Source organism: Neodiprion pinetum, chromosome 2, assembly GCF_021155775.2.
Source record: "Neodiprion pinetum isolate iyNeoPine1 chromosome 2, iyNeoPine1.2, whole genome shotgun sequence".
Classification (NCBI taxonomy): domain Eukaryota; kingdom Metazoa; phylum Arthropoda; class Insecta; order Hymenoptera; family Diprionidae; genus Neodiprion; species Neodiprion pinetum.
Window position 1 is genome coordinate 38236953 of NC_060233.1, and position 16825 is coordinate 38253777.

Sequence of the window (16825 nt, forward strand, 5' to 3'; positions counted from 1 at the left end):
GTACCGGCATTATGGTCAATGATTGTTTACCATTTGGTATTTGTTATCAAGAATTATAGCGAACAAAGCGTTATTAATATGTATTTCGAAGTCCATGAACCTTATAGTGGCCAGAAACATTTACTCTAATTATAAGCGAAGGACTATACTTATTAATTACATTCTTGATTGGTGATGGCAGGGAAAGTATTTTCAACGGCAAGTTATTCAAGTCAAAGGCAAATGATGAAGAATTCTCAAGAAGTCTCATTTACTGGCGAGTCGAGTGGATGAGAAACCTAAATGGGAGTTTCAACGATCATTATAAGTTATTGGTTAGTATAGTCTTGACGCGTTGTTGAAACTTTCATTATTATAGCCTCCTCCGTCCAAACTGTCAGTGAATTAAAAGACTTTGAGATCAGTGATTGAACATCGACTGAGTATCATCCATGGCGGTCATCCTTTTTTTGATTCAAGTATTGCCTTGTATCACATTGATACTGGCGCAGCCGCAATATCCTAACGTCAATATAAACATTTTGTATCAACCATACGGTGAGTAATTCTGTAGAGTTAATGTATTTCATTTTCATGGTGCACAAGCTGGTTGATCAATACGCGTCACCTGATGTACGACTCGTGGCTTTTACGTGTAACACCTCGCCAACATGTGTCAATTTACTCTCGGAACGTTTATAAATCTAGAAAGTGGCCAATCGTTCAGCTTCTTCGTACTGTCATTTTCAGACGCAGCTTATAACGCGAATCTGCCCGCATCGCCGCCGTGTTTACTGCGAGGCCAATCAGTCACCAAAAGAGATGACTACACGTGAGCTTGCGTGCTTTTGAACGTTGATCAAATAATTAAGAAATTTTCACGAAAAAAGCCACCGTGTCTGAATAATCCTCATATTCTTTTTACGCTTCACACAGGTACACGTCGGGTATCGGTGGCTACAAAGTTCACACGCGAGCGGTTCTATGGAACGAAGCTCGAATCACTTGCGAAGAGGAAGGCGGGCACTTGGCTATCCTTAACTCCGCAGCCGAAGCAAATGCGGTAACTCAGCTGTACAAGAAGTCGCCGGCTATCATTGGATCACCTCTACCAGAATATGTTGGCATTGGATTTCACGACCTTTATCGTGAAGGTCAATACGTTACAATTCACGGTCAGACGTTGGCGGAAGCTGGATTCACACAATGGCGGGCTCGAGAACCAAACAATTCGTACAGAGGCAAGCCGGAAAATTGCGGAGCCTTGGGCAAAACTGGGGGACTTAATGATATTAGTTGCAATATTCCAATTGGTTTTGTGTGCGAGCTGCCAACGTATTGATAGCGATCTGAACCGAAAGTGACTGATCTTTATTCACAGATAATGTAGCGTTAATGATTGAAAGTTTATGATACTACTACGTGAGAACTGGGTAGATTTTAAACATGATTATACAATAATAGTTATGAGGAGGTACGTGGTCCAAAAATGTACTTTGAATAAACACTTCATACTTAAAAATCACTTGACTCTGAGTGATATTTTCACGCCATTGATTCATTACGGTTTCAAACGATGAATGATGACAGTATTTTCTAAATCGATTTTATCGTACCGTATTAGACTCGAGCCATTTCAAGTCAAATGTTAGCGATGAACATATTTATTTCACCGCTCGGAGATGGACGATTAATTATCTAAGGCCCCTCACCACCGCGGTGAGTGTTTTGCCTCCGTCCTCGCTAGCCTCACTCGTTTTCATTATTGATTATTTTAATGTCATGAAAGATCCGTCGTACGTTCATCCAGGGTTTTACAACTTATGCCAAAATGAACAGTCCGTGACTGTCCACGACAAAGCTCTAAAGGAGATGGCGTATGTAAATTGGGATCCTGGAGAACACTTCTGTCCCCAGAGCATTGTAGAAATCTGCGTCGTCAAGATATGATAGACATATTATATGAGAATATTTCCTACAACTCCCACCGAGTGACTTACTCCCGGGACGCGAAGTTTTTGATAATGGAATTTTCATCACGTTACGAATAATTTTCTTGCATCTTTGTACTCAAGCTTGTTACCGCAAACATAATATGTAAAAACTTTTGTAAATCAGAGAATCTCGAAAATATTTAAGTCAAGATTTTTGATACATTAAAAATTTTAATTTTACAGGCACGTCTGGTAATTTTTAGACAAAATCTCCAGTCGTTGCTGCTCACCGAGAGATGGAAGTATTGTATCGGTTGAATGAAACTATGTAACATCGCTGCAGAATAAAAATATCTCAGTTATATCTCAGTGCTTACGTTCTTAAAATTGATGCGAATGTTGCGTAATTAGCAGAGATGTGATGAACCTGAAAGAAATTTAGAAAACGCGACGTACGACAGATGAATCTGTATTCAATCTCCTTTTTCCGCTCGAATCCGGAATTGTGCCCTGAAGTACAGCATACGTTGCAGAATGATTCTGTCGTTCGTGGTAAAGCATTCGTATATTCAGGTGAATGGTAAAAGTTTTTACGTAGAGCGTTTTGTTAATTTCATAGAAAAACACTGCGATGTTGTTTACGCCTGAATAAAACGTTGGACCGAAAGTGATCACAGCTGATTCATTACACCACGAACAAGCGCGAGGTACCAAATCCTTCAAAGCCCTCCAGAGCCGTTAGAATGAGTTCCGACCACGGGTGCCCGAATTCAGAATGCTTATCTTGATAGCTCCTGCGCACCCTAGAAGTTTGTACCCAATTACGTACTATATACGGAATATGAGCTAACTGGGATTTCCAAACGATACGGCGAAATCGCAAAAATGACTTTTGAATTGCAAACCCGTTACATCTGAAGAAAACAGCACTGAGAGTCGGTTAGAAATCTTTACGCGATATTTCAGCCAATGGGGCCCTGAGTTCACGCCATCGTGGTATCGCATGATTCTTTCACCCCAACTGATCCTTCCTACGCGCCAACCTGAGGCGTAAAAGACAATATTGTTTACTGACTTACGTCGATCTTACAGAAGAAAGCAGCCTTCATTATGGTCGAAGGTGAATGATTAAGTTGAGAGATACAATACTCGGAATTTTATATAAAAACATGGCTGGAAATAACAAGATCAGAATATGAAATAGTTGTCAACGCCGGAACATCGTTGAAACTTTGATTCGTCTATTCGAGGCTCAAGAAAGGTGTCAAGATCAGTTACATTCTCCGATACATCTGGATACCAGCAATGGCGATCATCTTCGTTGCACTCCAAATATCGTTGTGTATTACACTGACGATGACACAACAACCTGCATCAACTAAACCTGTTGTAGCCTGGCTTTATCAACCGACAATCAGTGAGTGATTTTCGTTAGGACTATGTTGCTACTTACATTCACGTCTAACAAAAGTTCCGAAACTCAGGGTTTTTCTATCAGTCCTGGCACGTCTGATGATCAGGGGTACGATATATTTATATCTCCGATCTGCGGGTTTACCTATGGATGATTTTGGCACTCGCCAACTCTACAACCAACAGATATTTATGAAACCTGACGCGCATTAAAACGGCCCCGTATATTTGCAGTGGCTGATTCAGTATTTTGAAAGGCCACTTCCCTTACTGATATCTTTACATTTTGCAGCAGTTTATGTCTCGAATCCGCTTAACATGTCGCTGACACCCCACCAGGGACGGAATCAGTCGATTGCCACCAGAAGTGACTATACGTGAGTTTTCACCATCAACAGACGATCTCATATGTTGATGTATTTTATTTTATGAGTGCGTGCACCGGTGCACTCATCTTGAGAAGTCTCGTTGTTAATCTATGAAAGCATCCGTATAGTTTTCTGAATACCCAACACACGCAGGTACGTTCCGGGATTTGGTGCCTACAAAGTTCACCCGCGAGCGGCTTCATGGAACAAGGGTCGGAAGACTTGCGAGGCGGAGGGCGGTCATTTAGTCATCCTTAACTCCCGCGCCGAGGCGAATAAAGTTGGTGAGCTTTTTAAAAAAGCGGAGCAAGTTACTGGGACTCTTTACCCAGAATTGTTCAGCGTTGGAATTCATGATTTTTACGAAGAGGGCCACTTTGTAACTATCCACGGTCAGACTTTGGAGAAGGCTGGCTTCAATGAATGGGCGGACGGCGAGCCCAACAACTTTAGCGATGAAAGTTGCGGAGCGATGTACCATGATGCTCGACTCCTCGACGTTAATTGTGGTATTCTATACGGCTTCGTATGTGAGCTGCCGATAAATTGAAAAAAAACACCGATCAGGAGATCAGTCTTCAATATTTGACGGTGTAAGATCAACAGTCATAAATATATTAGAATTGCTACTGAAGCGAATGATGTAAAGGTGGCGAATAAAACGATTTGGTCTCAAACAAATTTACGTGTAACGATCCGTTGTAATCGACTTATGCACGTATACAACCGTTGTACTATATGCTCCATTCCTGCGTCAGCTCCACTAATGACAAAAGAAGTTCCTAAAAACAGCACGGTATGAGATTTACTTATTACGCAGATGGTTTTTTCGCTTAAATTGTTTCATCTGACTGTATAGTTCGATATCAAATACAGCATAATAAATAAGGGGGAAAAAAATGTCAACGTCGAGCAAACGAAACTTTAAGATTGCGTCATGTTGCTCCTCGCCAACGTTATGCAAGCTTGCAATAGAAATTGCCTGGTTATTTTTCAAACTTTCGCTCATCAAAGCTTTCGGGTTTGGGAAATATGTAGGTATTATTACGACCTCCACCACATTATTTACGTATCTGAATAAGACAAAATGCAGAGACTGACAGAAGCAATCGAATCTCCTCTCGCACCCAATGATTACGCGTAAGTGTTCCATGGGTCTTGATTAACTGTCGTTTTAGAATTTTTCACTTCATTACCTGTGTTTTGTCAAAATGTTCCAATTGCTTATTGTCAAGAAACATGAAAAGTCAAAACGTGTATCTACATACAGGCGCGTTATGATGTATGAAAAAAAAAATCAGAAATGCTCCCTGAGAAAAAATGACCTCTTGAGTCTTACAGAGTGAAATAACGATCACCATAGTGATAGACGCTACTATTTTTGAGAACACGTATTAGATTGATATCCCCTTTTTGATACATTTTTCAAAGTCCTAGAATCCAGAGAAAACAGAGCCTATTTCAATTTCCCGTTACAATATGTTATACAGCATTATGCATCCGTTATATATTCATTGCTGGCAACCGGATTACGGCTGTGCAGCAGAAGTCTTACATCTGACGTGTGACATTTGCTATCAGCTATTTTACACAACTTAACGGTTAGTACGACAATGAACGGAGGCATTTCAGGATAAAAACTGTACAAACAGCGGCGATAACTTTGGGTTAAACCGAGGGTCAAAATGTCAATTGGATACTGTACACTCGGATAAATTCTGAGTATTCCCCGAATCAGCCATGCCTCGTACAAGGGTATGCTTGTGTATTCGGTGCAGAATCCGTTACTTCTGTGTACGAGCATAATGGTCAGTGGTTGTTTACTATTTCGTATTTGTGCTAAAAAATTATAGCTAATAAAGTGTTACTAAACATGTATGTCGGGGTTAATGGTATGGTGAGAAAAATTAAATCTATTGTTAGACGTGTCTGGTCTCGTCCATGAATTTTATAGTGGTCAGCAGCATTTACTCTGATTATAAGCGAATCAATATACTTATTAATTACATTCTCGATTGATAACGGCAGGGAAAGTATCTGCAACGGCAAGCGATTCGGGTCAAAGACAAATGGCAAAGACGTCAATGATAAAACACCTAATCGGGAGTTTCAGTGATCGTAATGAGTTACTGGTTGGAATAGTCTTGAAGCGTTGTTGAAGCTTTCGTTATTATAGCCTCCTCCGTCCAAACTGTCAGTGAATTAAAAGACTTTGAGATCAGTGATTGAACATCGACTGAGTATCATCCATGGCGGTCATCCTTTTTTTGATTCAAGTATTGCCTTGTATCACATTGATACTGGCGCAGCCGCAATGTCCTAACGTCAATATAAACTTTTTACGTTCACCATACGGTCAGTAATTCTGTAGAGTTATTGTATTTCATTTTCATGGTGCACAAGCTGGTTGATCAATACGCGTCACGTGATGTACGACTCGTGGCTTTTACGTGTAACACCTCGCCAACATGTGTCAATTTACTCTCGGAACGTTTATAAATCTAGAAAGTGGCCAATCGTTCAGCTTCTTCGTACTGTCATTTTCAGACGCAGCTTATAACGCGAATCTGCCCGCATCGCCGCCGTGTTTACTGCGAGGCCAATCAGTCACCAAAAGAGATGACTACACGTGAGCTTGCGTGCTTTTGAACGTTGATCAAATAATTAAGAAATTTTCACGAAAAAAGCCACCGTGTCTGAATAATCCTCATATTCTTTTTACGCTTCACACAGGTACACGTCGGGTATCGGTGGCTACAAAGTTCACACGCGAGCGGTTCTATGGAACGAAGCTCGAATCACTTGCGAAGAGGAAGGCGGGCACTTGGCTATCCTTAACTCCGCAGCCGAAGCAAATGCGGTAACTCAGCTGTACAAGAAGTCGCCGGCTATCACTGGATCACCTCTACCACAGTTTGCTGGCATTGGGTTTCACGACCTTTATCGCGAAGGTCAATACATTACAATTCACGGTCAGACGTTGGCGAAAGCTGGATTTACGCAATGGGCGCCTGGGCAACCAGATAATATATACGACGGAAAGCCGGAAAATTGTGGATCCTTGGACAAAAATGGGGGACTTAACGATATTGGTTGCGATGTTCCAATTGGTTTTGTATGCGAGCTGCCAGCGTATTGACAACGATCTGAACCGAAAGTGACTGATCTTTATTCGCAAACAATGAAAGTCTATAGCTACTAATATATGAGAATTGGGTAGATTGCAGCCATGATTATACAATAATAGTTATTAAAGGAAGCTTGTTCCAAAAATGTACTTTGAATAAGCACTTCATACTTAAAAATCACATGACTCTGAGTGACATTTTGATGCCATTGATTCATCGCGGTCTCAAATGATGAATGATGACAGTATTTTGTAAATCGAGTTAATCATACCGTATTAGACTCGAGCCATTTCAAGTCAAAGGTCAGCGATGAACATGTTTAGTCGAGACGACTATACGTGAGTTTTCACTGTCAATAGTTCTGCTGAGGACTATGCGAATACATATTCATATTCGCTTGGATTTTCATGTTTTTTTTTTCTTTACCATTGTACTTGTTGGTTGTTCGATAATTTACCAGTATCAATATTTGAATTAAAAATCTGTACTTTTGCGTCAAAGTTTTTTACGCTATATACTCCGGTACATAAACAGTGGGTAACACTTATCAATACTTCCTAAAACATGTATAAATATAAGTAAATAGCTTATGTAATTGTATTACAAATGAATAATAAATACAAGTGTGGGGCATCCTCTGTTAAAGCGATAATTCGACGAAGTTAACTAATTTCCACCTGATCATTCTTTTACTAACGTACGTACCGTGTTCTTCATCAAGAGATTCCCAGTGACTCGTTAATTTTTGTGGAATCAAAACTGAGACCAGTTTTCTTTGTATAAAAATTTTACATGTCCATGAGCAATATATCGTTTGTTTCTCCTGTCACTTGCATCGCTAGTTATTGGCACATAAAATTTTATTGGAACGGAAACTCGTTCCAGCTTTGATCGCAAAACAATTGTGTGCCATTAGGAACCTATTGATAAACATTACTGTACGTGCAACAAAAAAAGTGAAAATCGAACAGTAATTTCCCTTGTACCCTCATTCCCGATTTACGAGTGAAACATGTGTAAATTGAATTCAATACGACGTTATACGTGGAGATTCAATATTTGCGATGTGCTTATCTACGTATTTCATTATTATTGAGAATGTAAGCAGGCCGGTAATTTCCTGGATGTCGTAAGGTTGGTGACCTCTGACATCACGGGTACTCCGAAACGCTCTGCAGTGAAATACGAGGAAAATAATATGAAATGACATAATTTCACAAATATATCCTCATACTTTTACGATATGTATTTTGCTCGTTGTGCTTCTACATTACCCAATGGCCTGGTTTCGGACTATGGCATAAAATTAAACATAGCGATCCGTTCCTGAAAACACCACGCTGGTGGATGTCTTTGTCCCAAAATGTAACAAGGATGTTTATCTATTATCTGACTGTGCGTATAAAAAAGGGGCTCCGTATTAGGAAAAAAGGGGTTGCAGTTGTTATTTTTTTAAATCTGTAGCCCCTGTCTCTGTCTATGTCTTTAGCGTTGCAGCGTTAGAGCAGACGCGGGTTTTTCGGTTTGACGTCGGTGTTTTCGCACCTGCGTCAATTGGTCAATATTAATTGAGCTGTTAAAATGAAATTAAAACCACAATTTGAAAATTGAAAATTTCATGAGACATGAATCGTTGGGCGAATTAGTCGAACAAGAATTCGTGACGATTTTTCAAGAGGAGCGAGACGAGATTCGAGAACACGCGAAAGATAGTCTCCAGCGGATCCAGGAAAAAAATAAACGAGGATACAATCGAAAGCGCAAGAAAGCGCGAGCATATCGCGAGGGAGATATCCTCGCGATAAAAAGAACGCAGGGACCAGGACCAGGGTTAAAGTTTGCGGCGAAATATCTCGGACCATACGAGATATCGAAGGTGTTGCGCAACGAACGTTATCTCGTGCAGAAAGTAGACGCGCACGAAGGCCCGCGACAAATGTCAATCGCGGCTTATCACATTAACCCTTCGTCAAAGTACGACGATAACGACGAAGAAGATGTTCCAGAGAATCTACATTCGGGGGTGAATAAGTGTGAGCAGGACGGCCGGGTGTAGAACCGCAAAAAAAAAAAGAAATTAGCATGTGCTTGCGAACGGTGTGGGTGGGTGAGTCGCATGTGTGTGAGTGCTCGCAGCGACTATATATGCGTCTCGAGCGTTAGAGGGGCCAGTGTGGGCCAGTTAGTCGTTCGGCGATCGTACGGCGAGCGTGTGTCTTATGTGGAGAAGCGACGTAGGTTATATTCTTCTGGGAGATGTAAATTTGAAAAATTGGTGATTTCGAAAAATTAACGACGGAGCCAGGAATCGAACCTGGTATCTAGAGATGCTTGACCGGAGCCTTACTCCGCTAGACCACCTAGCCTAATTTTTCGAAATCACCAATTTTTCAAATTACATCTCCCAACATGTAAACATTCATCTACATACATTCTTACATCGGGTGCTCAAGAGACGAAAACTTTCGGTCATATTCGTTTCTTGGTTTATGTTATTTTGCGTACGTAATAGATTCATTCAGTTCACGTAGTTTGATCTGTCTCACATATATACATAGGGCATTCCATGTCAAATTTACCCCCTTTGTCACTCACCATTTTTGATTCGTTCCGCGATTTTTATACGATTCTACCATCTAAAAAAGGCACTCTTGAATTTTTTCAAATTTTTTTCGCTAACCGTTTTTTTTTAATATTATTCAAATCCATTTCGAAATCGGTCATTTTCAAAAATCTGAAAAAATTCTGAATAATCAAGTTTCTCATTTCGATCATACCGACACCTGGCCGATAATGGGCCGATTTTTTCTTCTATTTTTTTAGCACCTTAAAAATTTTCAACAAACAAAGCACCATCTTGAAAAGTTATAAAAAATCTTTAAAAAAATTTTGAAATAAAAGACTCGATTTTTCAGAATCTTTAAAGATTTTTCGTAACGTTGCAACATAGAGTTTCGTTTGTTGAAAATGTTTAAAGTGCTAAAAAAAAATAAAAGAAAAAATCGGCCCATCATCGGCCAGGTGTCGGTATGATCGAAATGAGAAACTTTATTTTTCAGAATTTTTTCAGATTTTTGAAAATGACCAATTTCGAAATGGATTTGAATAATATTAAAAAAAAACGGTTAGCGAAAAAAATTTGAAAAAATTCAAGAGTGCCTTTTTTAGATGGTAGAATCCTATAAAAAATCGCGGAACGAATCAAAAATAGTGAGTGACAAAAGGGGTAAATTTGACATGGAATGCCCCATATATAACATATATTGAAAATCCCACGTTTATTTACCTAAAAATCGCGGTTATTATTGAATTGATTTTCACACTTATTATCTGACATTGTATACATATATTATCCCAACCTAACATCACAAGTATGTAATATTCGCATGACTGCCGCCACCGCGAATAATTGGATTTCTACTCAGTTGAATCCAGGATCATCATGTCTCCGGTATTATCGCTGATCGTTTACGGACAAGTGTATTTCCTCGGCTCCGGAACAAATATTCGACCGACCGTTATTGGATCTGATAATTCAACAGCAATACCAGCCATCGACCAGACCTTGGATAAGACACAGCCGTTCGAGGGGAACAAAAATTCAGTATTGGTCCTAGAAATAAATCGCCGATGCGGAGAGATGGGATTATCAGAGAAGAATGTAAAACGCCCCGATTACACGTTAGTAACTTATCGACATTTTCGTATTGTTTATTGATTGGCTCGATTAATTTCCGTCGCTATAAAAAGAAACGCATTCGACATCATGTATACATACGTTTCCAATTACGACCAAAAGCACACCGCCATTGTTCTGATACAGCAGAATGAATTGAACAGCCGCCCATAAGTTTTGGAGCAAATTAGATTCCTCTGATTACAAATTTTTTCACTGTTACCACAGTTACACGCCAGGTATCGGTGGGCACAAGTTTCACACGAAAGCAGCCACTTGAAACAAGGCTCGAAAAGTGTGCGAAAGCGAAGGTGCACACCTCGCTATTGTGAACTCAGCCAAGGAAGCGGAAGTGATCGGTAATCTTTTCACGAAATCCGGTCCTCACTTTGGTTCGGAAGACTCGAAATACGCCCACATCGGATTTCATGACCTCTACGAAGAAGGCGAATTCGTTACCATCGACGGCAAATCCCTGGCAACGGTCGGTTTCTATGAGTGGGGGAACGGAGAACCCAACAATACCAACAATGAAGATTGCGGATCAGTGTACAAAAACGGCCGGCTCAATGACATCCGTTGTACGCAATCTGCTGCCTTCGTTTGCGAATCGCCGGATGTTAATTAAAATTCAGTTTTCATTGGAATTCGATGTGAATAAATATTTGATATATGCATAAATGTTTATTTGGCGAATGAGTCTCTATGTCCCTGATCCAAATGACAAATCAAATATCGATGCGTGTCGTCCAGAAATGATATATTGACGTTCTTTGGGTCTAAAATTGATGCAAGTATAAATCTCTGGTTTTGCTTACACCGAACGTTTAAACTGATAATAAGCCGGAAAAAATAACCCGCAGTCGCGATATATTTGTTTTGCGATGTGTTATACATTTACATTTGTTATGCCATTTGTCTGGTTATCTACTCCAGTTACAGCGCTATTCCTGTCGGCGAATGGTATTTAAGAAAATTATATGTACGAAGGTATGTGAATTTTTATCAACTTTATGACAACAAGATGTATTGACTCTGGGCGCTGGGGTGAAGACTGCTGCACGCAGGCAATTGCGTTGCGGTTTCTCCCACTCTTACTACCGAAGTTAAGATATGATCCCCACAATATTACTTGACACAAAATTATTCCAAAGCATAGAACCCAGCTAAGCAGACGTGTCAGTCAACCGCATCGAAGCGTCCGAGTTACCACTCAATAAAATATGGCAAGTATTGTTGTAATTGGAGCCATATTCCTCGCACTGGCGGCAACGGTGAAACAATTACAGGTGGATGCCACGACTAACGGAGTCCTATTGGTTGCCATACCTTGTGAGTAGTTTTGGTTGAACATTATGTGAGTTTCTGTCATTTGAACTTTGTAAAGTCTTCGCGAAAGCTTATTTTACAATTTTGAAATTAGAAAAATGACTACTTTGTTATACCTATACGCAACAAACAAAATCTATTTGCCAGATAAACGTTTATGGTCGGTTAAGGTGTATATACGTATAATCTGTACGTGATCAGATATTATACACAGTTCCTCAATACGGCGGTCGAGTTCAGATTTTGTCCACTGTAATTTCTTGGGGTGACTTATCGCTTTATTTGGTTTCAGTGCAGACTGCAAATGACACAGCCCCTTGTCTGGTACGCGGTCAATCATCATCCAAGAAACGGGACGACTACACGTAAGTCGAATAGGAAGGTTCACGATTATTCAATTTCAAGTTGGGCATAATTTCTGTTACAAACGTCGTCAAAATCATTATCGGCAGGTACGTACACGGTTTGGGTGGCTACAAGCTTCATACGCGAGCAACAACTTGGGTTGAGGCACGGCTAATCTGTCAAGAAGAAGGCGGTCACTTGGCCGTCATTAACAGCGTCGCTGAAGCAGATGCCGTCTCTCTGGTCTTTAAAAAAGCAGAGCGGATTACGGGCTCAGAATATCCGTACGATGCGTTCATTGGTTTTCACGACCTTTACCGGGAGGGTGAGTACGTAACTATTCACGGAGAGTCGTTGGAAAAGGCTGGATACGACCTCTGGTACACTAATCAACCCAACAATTTGAATAATAATCAAAATTGTGGAGGGATACACGATAATGGACGTCTCAATGACCTCCCGTGCAAAGGTCAACTATTTGGGTTTATATGCGAAGTTCCGGCGGCTCGAGATACAGTCCACAGCATTGCAGCATAATGTAAAATTCATCAAACGTTAAGACATCTATATCATATGATAATGGGCAGTCTTTCAATGTATGCTAAGAAAATGTCAGAAATTCAATCCGATAATGTAATCGGACTCACCTGTGTAAGACATGATGTAAAAAACGTACTTGTAATGTACAATTGATGATAAAGTTGCGATTATTGTGCGAGACATTCCAAATCAGTTAAAATATTCGCGAATACATATTTAGATAACGATTGTTAGCTTGTAAAATCTTAAAATTTGAAGGCAGATAGTTGTAAAGAAAAAATAGTTAAATAAATGTGTGAGAAAAATTTAAGGATTCATCTACGCTTAAGGTTTAAGTGACCGGTGATTGTGGATTTAATTATATTTTGCATGGCTGTCATTTTTTTAGAATTCTACCACGTGGTGGAAAAAAAGGATTATACTAAATTATGCCAATGTGAAAGAATATAAAATGGAAAGTGTATAACTCTAATCACCAGCCAATTAGATGGACTGTACCCACACTAAACGATAATTTAATACAGTTGCAAATATAAAAATTATATATAAACAATCTCGCCACAAAAAGTCCATGAAAAATACAACAATGTCCCCAATTCTTTATTCGAATTATTCTAACGAGCTCAAATCTTTGAAGGTTTTTTCGATCGTTCAAACCAGGTATTAATTATGATCAGATGGATATTCGTGGTAAGTTTAACGATTAGTTTCATGAGTGAAAAGATTCTTGACTGTGTATAGTTGAAGTTCTACGCAAAAATTACGGTTATATCCTTCTTTGTATCCGCAAATAACTTTCACGCTGTTTGCATGCGATAACGAGTATTGTAGGCTCAAGTCGACTGAGCTTTAATCACATCGGTGGTATTCAATACAGCTTCATCCGAGCTGATGTTTTTGTTGAAAAACCCACATCAAGACAAGAACCATCAACATTAGGAAATTTAATTGCGAGGAGGTCAATCATATTTGTCGCCGAGGTGAACTTTATTGCAATGACGTATAGAGATTAATTGCGCGTTACAGTCAAGGGGATAAGGTTATTTAAAATGGTCTGATTACAAGTCTCATCATACCGTCTCTCGTTTCGTCTTCTGCAGTCGATCGCATACCTCAAGAAAGAACACAATGTCGTCCGCGCTACCGTTGTTAGTTTTTGGGCAAGCGTATTTCCTCACCCCAGCGTTTAACGCTGGAGCAGTAGCACCTAATTTCGCCTCGATACCAACCAACGATCTCACTAAGCGGGATGACTATACGTAAGAAAGTTCATCCCTTAAGGGAATTTATCAATGAAACTACGTTTTTTTTTGTTTTTTATTGGCACGTACATATTCATATAAATAAGATCTCGCAAAACAAGATATTTTTTCGCTCATTGGGACTGATTGTAGTCAGTATTTTCTGAGATATTAGTTCAAATAACGTAAAAAGTTGTTGTTCTTTAAAATCTACTATGCACCACAAAATTCTTTTTATCATAATCTGAAATGATTTTATACAGCTATCCTGGTAGCACGAGGAACAAAAGTTATTATCCAATTTGCAAATTCACGATTAACTGTTAGAATATGCCACTAATTTGCGAAGATCGATTAAAATAAAACAGAGATACAATATAAGTATTGAAGTACATTGAAGTTTAATACCAAAGTTTCTTCTGGAACAAAATTTTCCCGAATCATCAACTTTTTTCAATTTACACACATCAACAATTTTCACATCATTCGAAGCAAAATCGTATAGCGTATTTTTTTCTCCACGCAATAACTTGCAGGAAGTTATGGAATTATTTCAAATTTTCCTGAGTAAAAGTTGACGCCGAGTAATGACTTTTTTAAGAACGCCAATGTTCGACGTTATTCAAAGAAATATTTCGGAACGAAATGAACAACATAGTTTCAAAAGAACTGATCGTGAATATTTATTTTGTGAAGCTTTGTTTGCAGTTAAAGCTTCACGTCGATCAAAAATTTTGGAATATCAGTGGCATGTGGCCCTTGGAGAGTAAAAATTTTTCTCGACAACTTATTTATCTGTATCTGATGACTCACTCACCATGATTGATTCCTATTATCTGTAGCTACACGCCGGGAATCGGTGCTCATAAGGTTCACACTCAAGCGGTTTCTTGGTCCGACGCTTGGGCGAAATGTCGAGACGAGGGAGCCCATTTAGCCATCATCAATTCTCAGGCTGAATCGAAACTCGTTGTTGAACTTCTGGCAAAAGCGGGTTCTGTGATAGGTAGCAATGACCCGAACTATGCTCACATTGGTTTTCATGATATGTACAAGAAAAACCAGTGGGTGACGATCGAAGGTCAATCCCTGTTTGAGGCAGGATTCAGCGAATGGCACCAGGGCGAACCTAACAACAAGGATGGAAATGAGCGTTGTGGATCGATCGACGCAAGAGACGGTAAATTCAACGACCAAAATTGCGCCTCTAAGATTACCAACTTCGTTTGCGAGTTACGCCAAACTTCGCTACCTCGCACTATCGGATATTGATATTATTATCCACATTACGAATCTATATTACAAATGATGTACTATTGGCAATATTAATTCACTGAAGGTTGGATCATGTGGTTACGTAATCGTTTTGTATACTATTATATGCATTTGAAAGTAACACCTAATTTGAGATTTTTCTACAATTTTCATATCTTGTAATACGCGTATTAACATGCAAAATGCTGAAATTTTCGTACCTATCAATGTAAATGTAAAATAATAAAATAAAAAAACTTCGCTGAAACGAAAAACTGTTTTCTATATTTCGTAGTAAGAATTGAGTATTTGAAAAATATTTTCAGGACATCCGACCCATGTTTGATTGTATCAACGATCCCAAATCGTTTCGGTTTCTCTGACCCTTCTGCTGTACAACGATATCTGTAACAACTTTCTTTGCATCCAAGAATAAATTCCACATTGTTTGCATATGATAACGGGGAATGCAGGGTCACGTTCATGTTGATAATAGCCACTTCTATCGTTACATGTTTCTGTATACCACACAGTAACTAGGGATCAAAGTTTCCTTTTGCATTAGCATGATACAGTTCTTCTAGCTTTTCAGTCATTGCGGGTGAACCCAACGAGGACGGAACTGAGCGTTGTGGATCCAGGGACAGGACAACCGGTAAACTCAGCGACCAGAATTGCGTCAATCAATATTGCAGCTTCGTTTGCGAGAGAAGCCTGGATTAGGAGCATCATCGTATGCGTATGAAAATTTTTTATTGGCGTAAACTTCATTCCTTAATTTTTATGAAAAATAGTGGATTATAATTGGCTAAACCGTATATGTTTCGGGTGCAAAAATAAAGTGTCACGTGGTCACGGGTCAAGGTGATAATCTCGTTATCCATAGTGATTTAGACCACCAAGAACGTCTCTCTCGATAGCCCAAGGCTGCATTCGGTTACTGGAAACATGGCGTCCGCACTGACTTTCGTTGTACTCGGGACGGTTAATTTTTTCGGCACAATGTACAACAACCAATCGTCAGTAGTTCCCGGACTAAACCTGACTTCAACCAGCATCATTGACCAGCTGATCTCGCTTCGCGCTAGACGCAATAATTACATGTAAGTAAATTTTCCGTACCTGCAGAAATTGCTCGCGCTCCGGTGGACAACTTTGTGTTAGTTCGGTCGCTTTTCTGCACCAGATGCGGCCGTATGTTGAATCTTGGTATTAGAAATGGGTCGAATATTTTACAGTAATTATTGCAGATACACATCTGGCATCGGCGCTCACAAGCTGCACATCGAAACGGCCTCTTGGAATTCGGCTCGGCATAATTGTCAAGATGAAGGTGGTCACTTGGCAATCATTAACTCCGTGGAAGAGGCTCAAGTCATCAGTAAACTCGTCGATACAGCAAACATAAAAACGATTTGGATCGGTGCCCACGACTTGTTTAACGAGGGTGAATTCGTAACCATAGAAAATCAATCGATATATAAAGCAGGATACAGCATGTGGGAAAGAGGAGAGCCAAACAATGTGGGGAATAAGGAACATTGTGTAGCCATTAGAAAAAATGGCAAGCTTGACGATCGGGATTGCAAACAGGCCTTCAGCTACGTATGTGAGATAC

The 16825-nt window shown here is 39.7% G+C and overlaps 3 protein-coding genes, 1 long non-coding RNA gene and 1 pseudogene across 6 annotated transcripts; all 5 read left to right on the forward strand.

Annotated features, from left to right (window-relative positions):
• Nucleotides 1-431: 431 nt before the first annotated feature.
• Nucleotides 432-1321, forward strand: LOC124211292 (hemolymph lipopolysaccharide-binding protein-like). The gene is made up of 3 exons (XM_069133192.1): nucleotides 432-537; nucleotides 688-811; nucleotides 916-1321. Exons 1-3 carry the CDS (start codon nucleotides 432-434, stop codon nucleotides 1319-1321), a joined length of 636 nt encoding a protein of 211 aa, XP_068989293.1.
• Nucleotides 1322-3121: 1800 nt separating this feature from the next.
• LOC124211776 (hemolymph lipopolysaccharide-binding protein-like) lies at nucleotides 3122-4375 on the forward strand. Of its 2 annotated transcripts, none has more exons than XM_046611184.1 (3): nucleotides 3122-3330; nucleotides 3619-3703; nucleotides 3848-4375. In XM_046611184.1, exons 1-3 carry the CDS (start codon nucleotides 3219-3221, stop codon nucleotides 4242-4244), a joined length of 594 nt encoding a protein of 197 aa, XP_046467140.1. In that variant the 5' UTR covers nucleotides 3122-3218; the 3' UTR covers nucleotides 4245-4375. The 2 variants fall into 2 exon arrangements, with proteins under 2 accessions (XP_046467140.1, XP_046467141.1); XM_046611185.1 differs by having other exon boundaries at nucleotides 3622-3703.
• Nucleotides 4376-5796: 1421 nt separating this feature from the next.
• Nucleotides 5797-11189, forward strand: LOC124211778 (C-type mannose receptor 2-like; annotated as a pseudogene).
• A 463-nt stretch (nucleotides 11190-11652) lies between these two features.
• On the forward strand, nucleotides 11653-15474 carry LOC124212308 (uncharacterized). The gene is made up of 5 exons (XM_046612198.2): nucleotides 11653-11830; nucleotides 12120-12192; nucleotides 12280-12707; nucleotides 13752-13971; nucleotides 14796-15474. Exons 1-5 carry the CDS (start codon nucleotides 11722-11724, stop codon nucleotides 15223-15225), a joined length of 1260 nt encoding a protein of 419 aa, XP_046468154.1. The 5' UTR covers nucleotides 11653-11721; the 3' UTR covers nucleotides 15226-15474.
• Nucleotides 15475-15786: 312 nt separating this feature from the next.
• On the forward strand, nucleotides 15787-16594 carry LOC124211287 (uncharacterized). 2 transcript variants are annotated; one of them, XR_011176315.1, is made up of 3 exons: nucleotides 15787-15946; nucleotides 16050-16310; nucleotides 16458-16594. It is a non-coding gene; the product is annotated as an uncharacterized lncRNA (long non-coding RNA). The 2 variants fall into 2 exon arrangements; XR_011176314.1 differs by having other exon boundaries at nucleotides 16094-16310.
• Nucleotides 16595-16825: the final 231 nt, after the last annotated feature.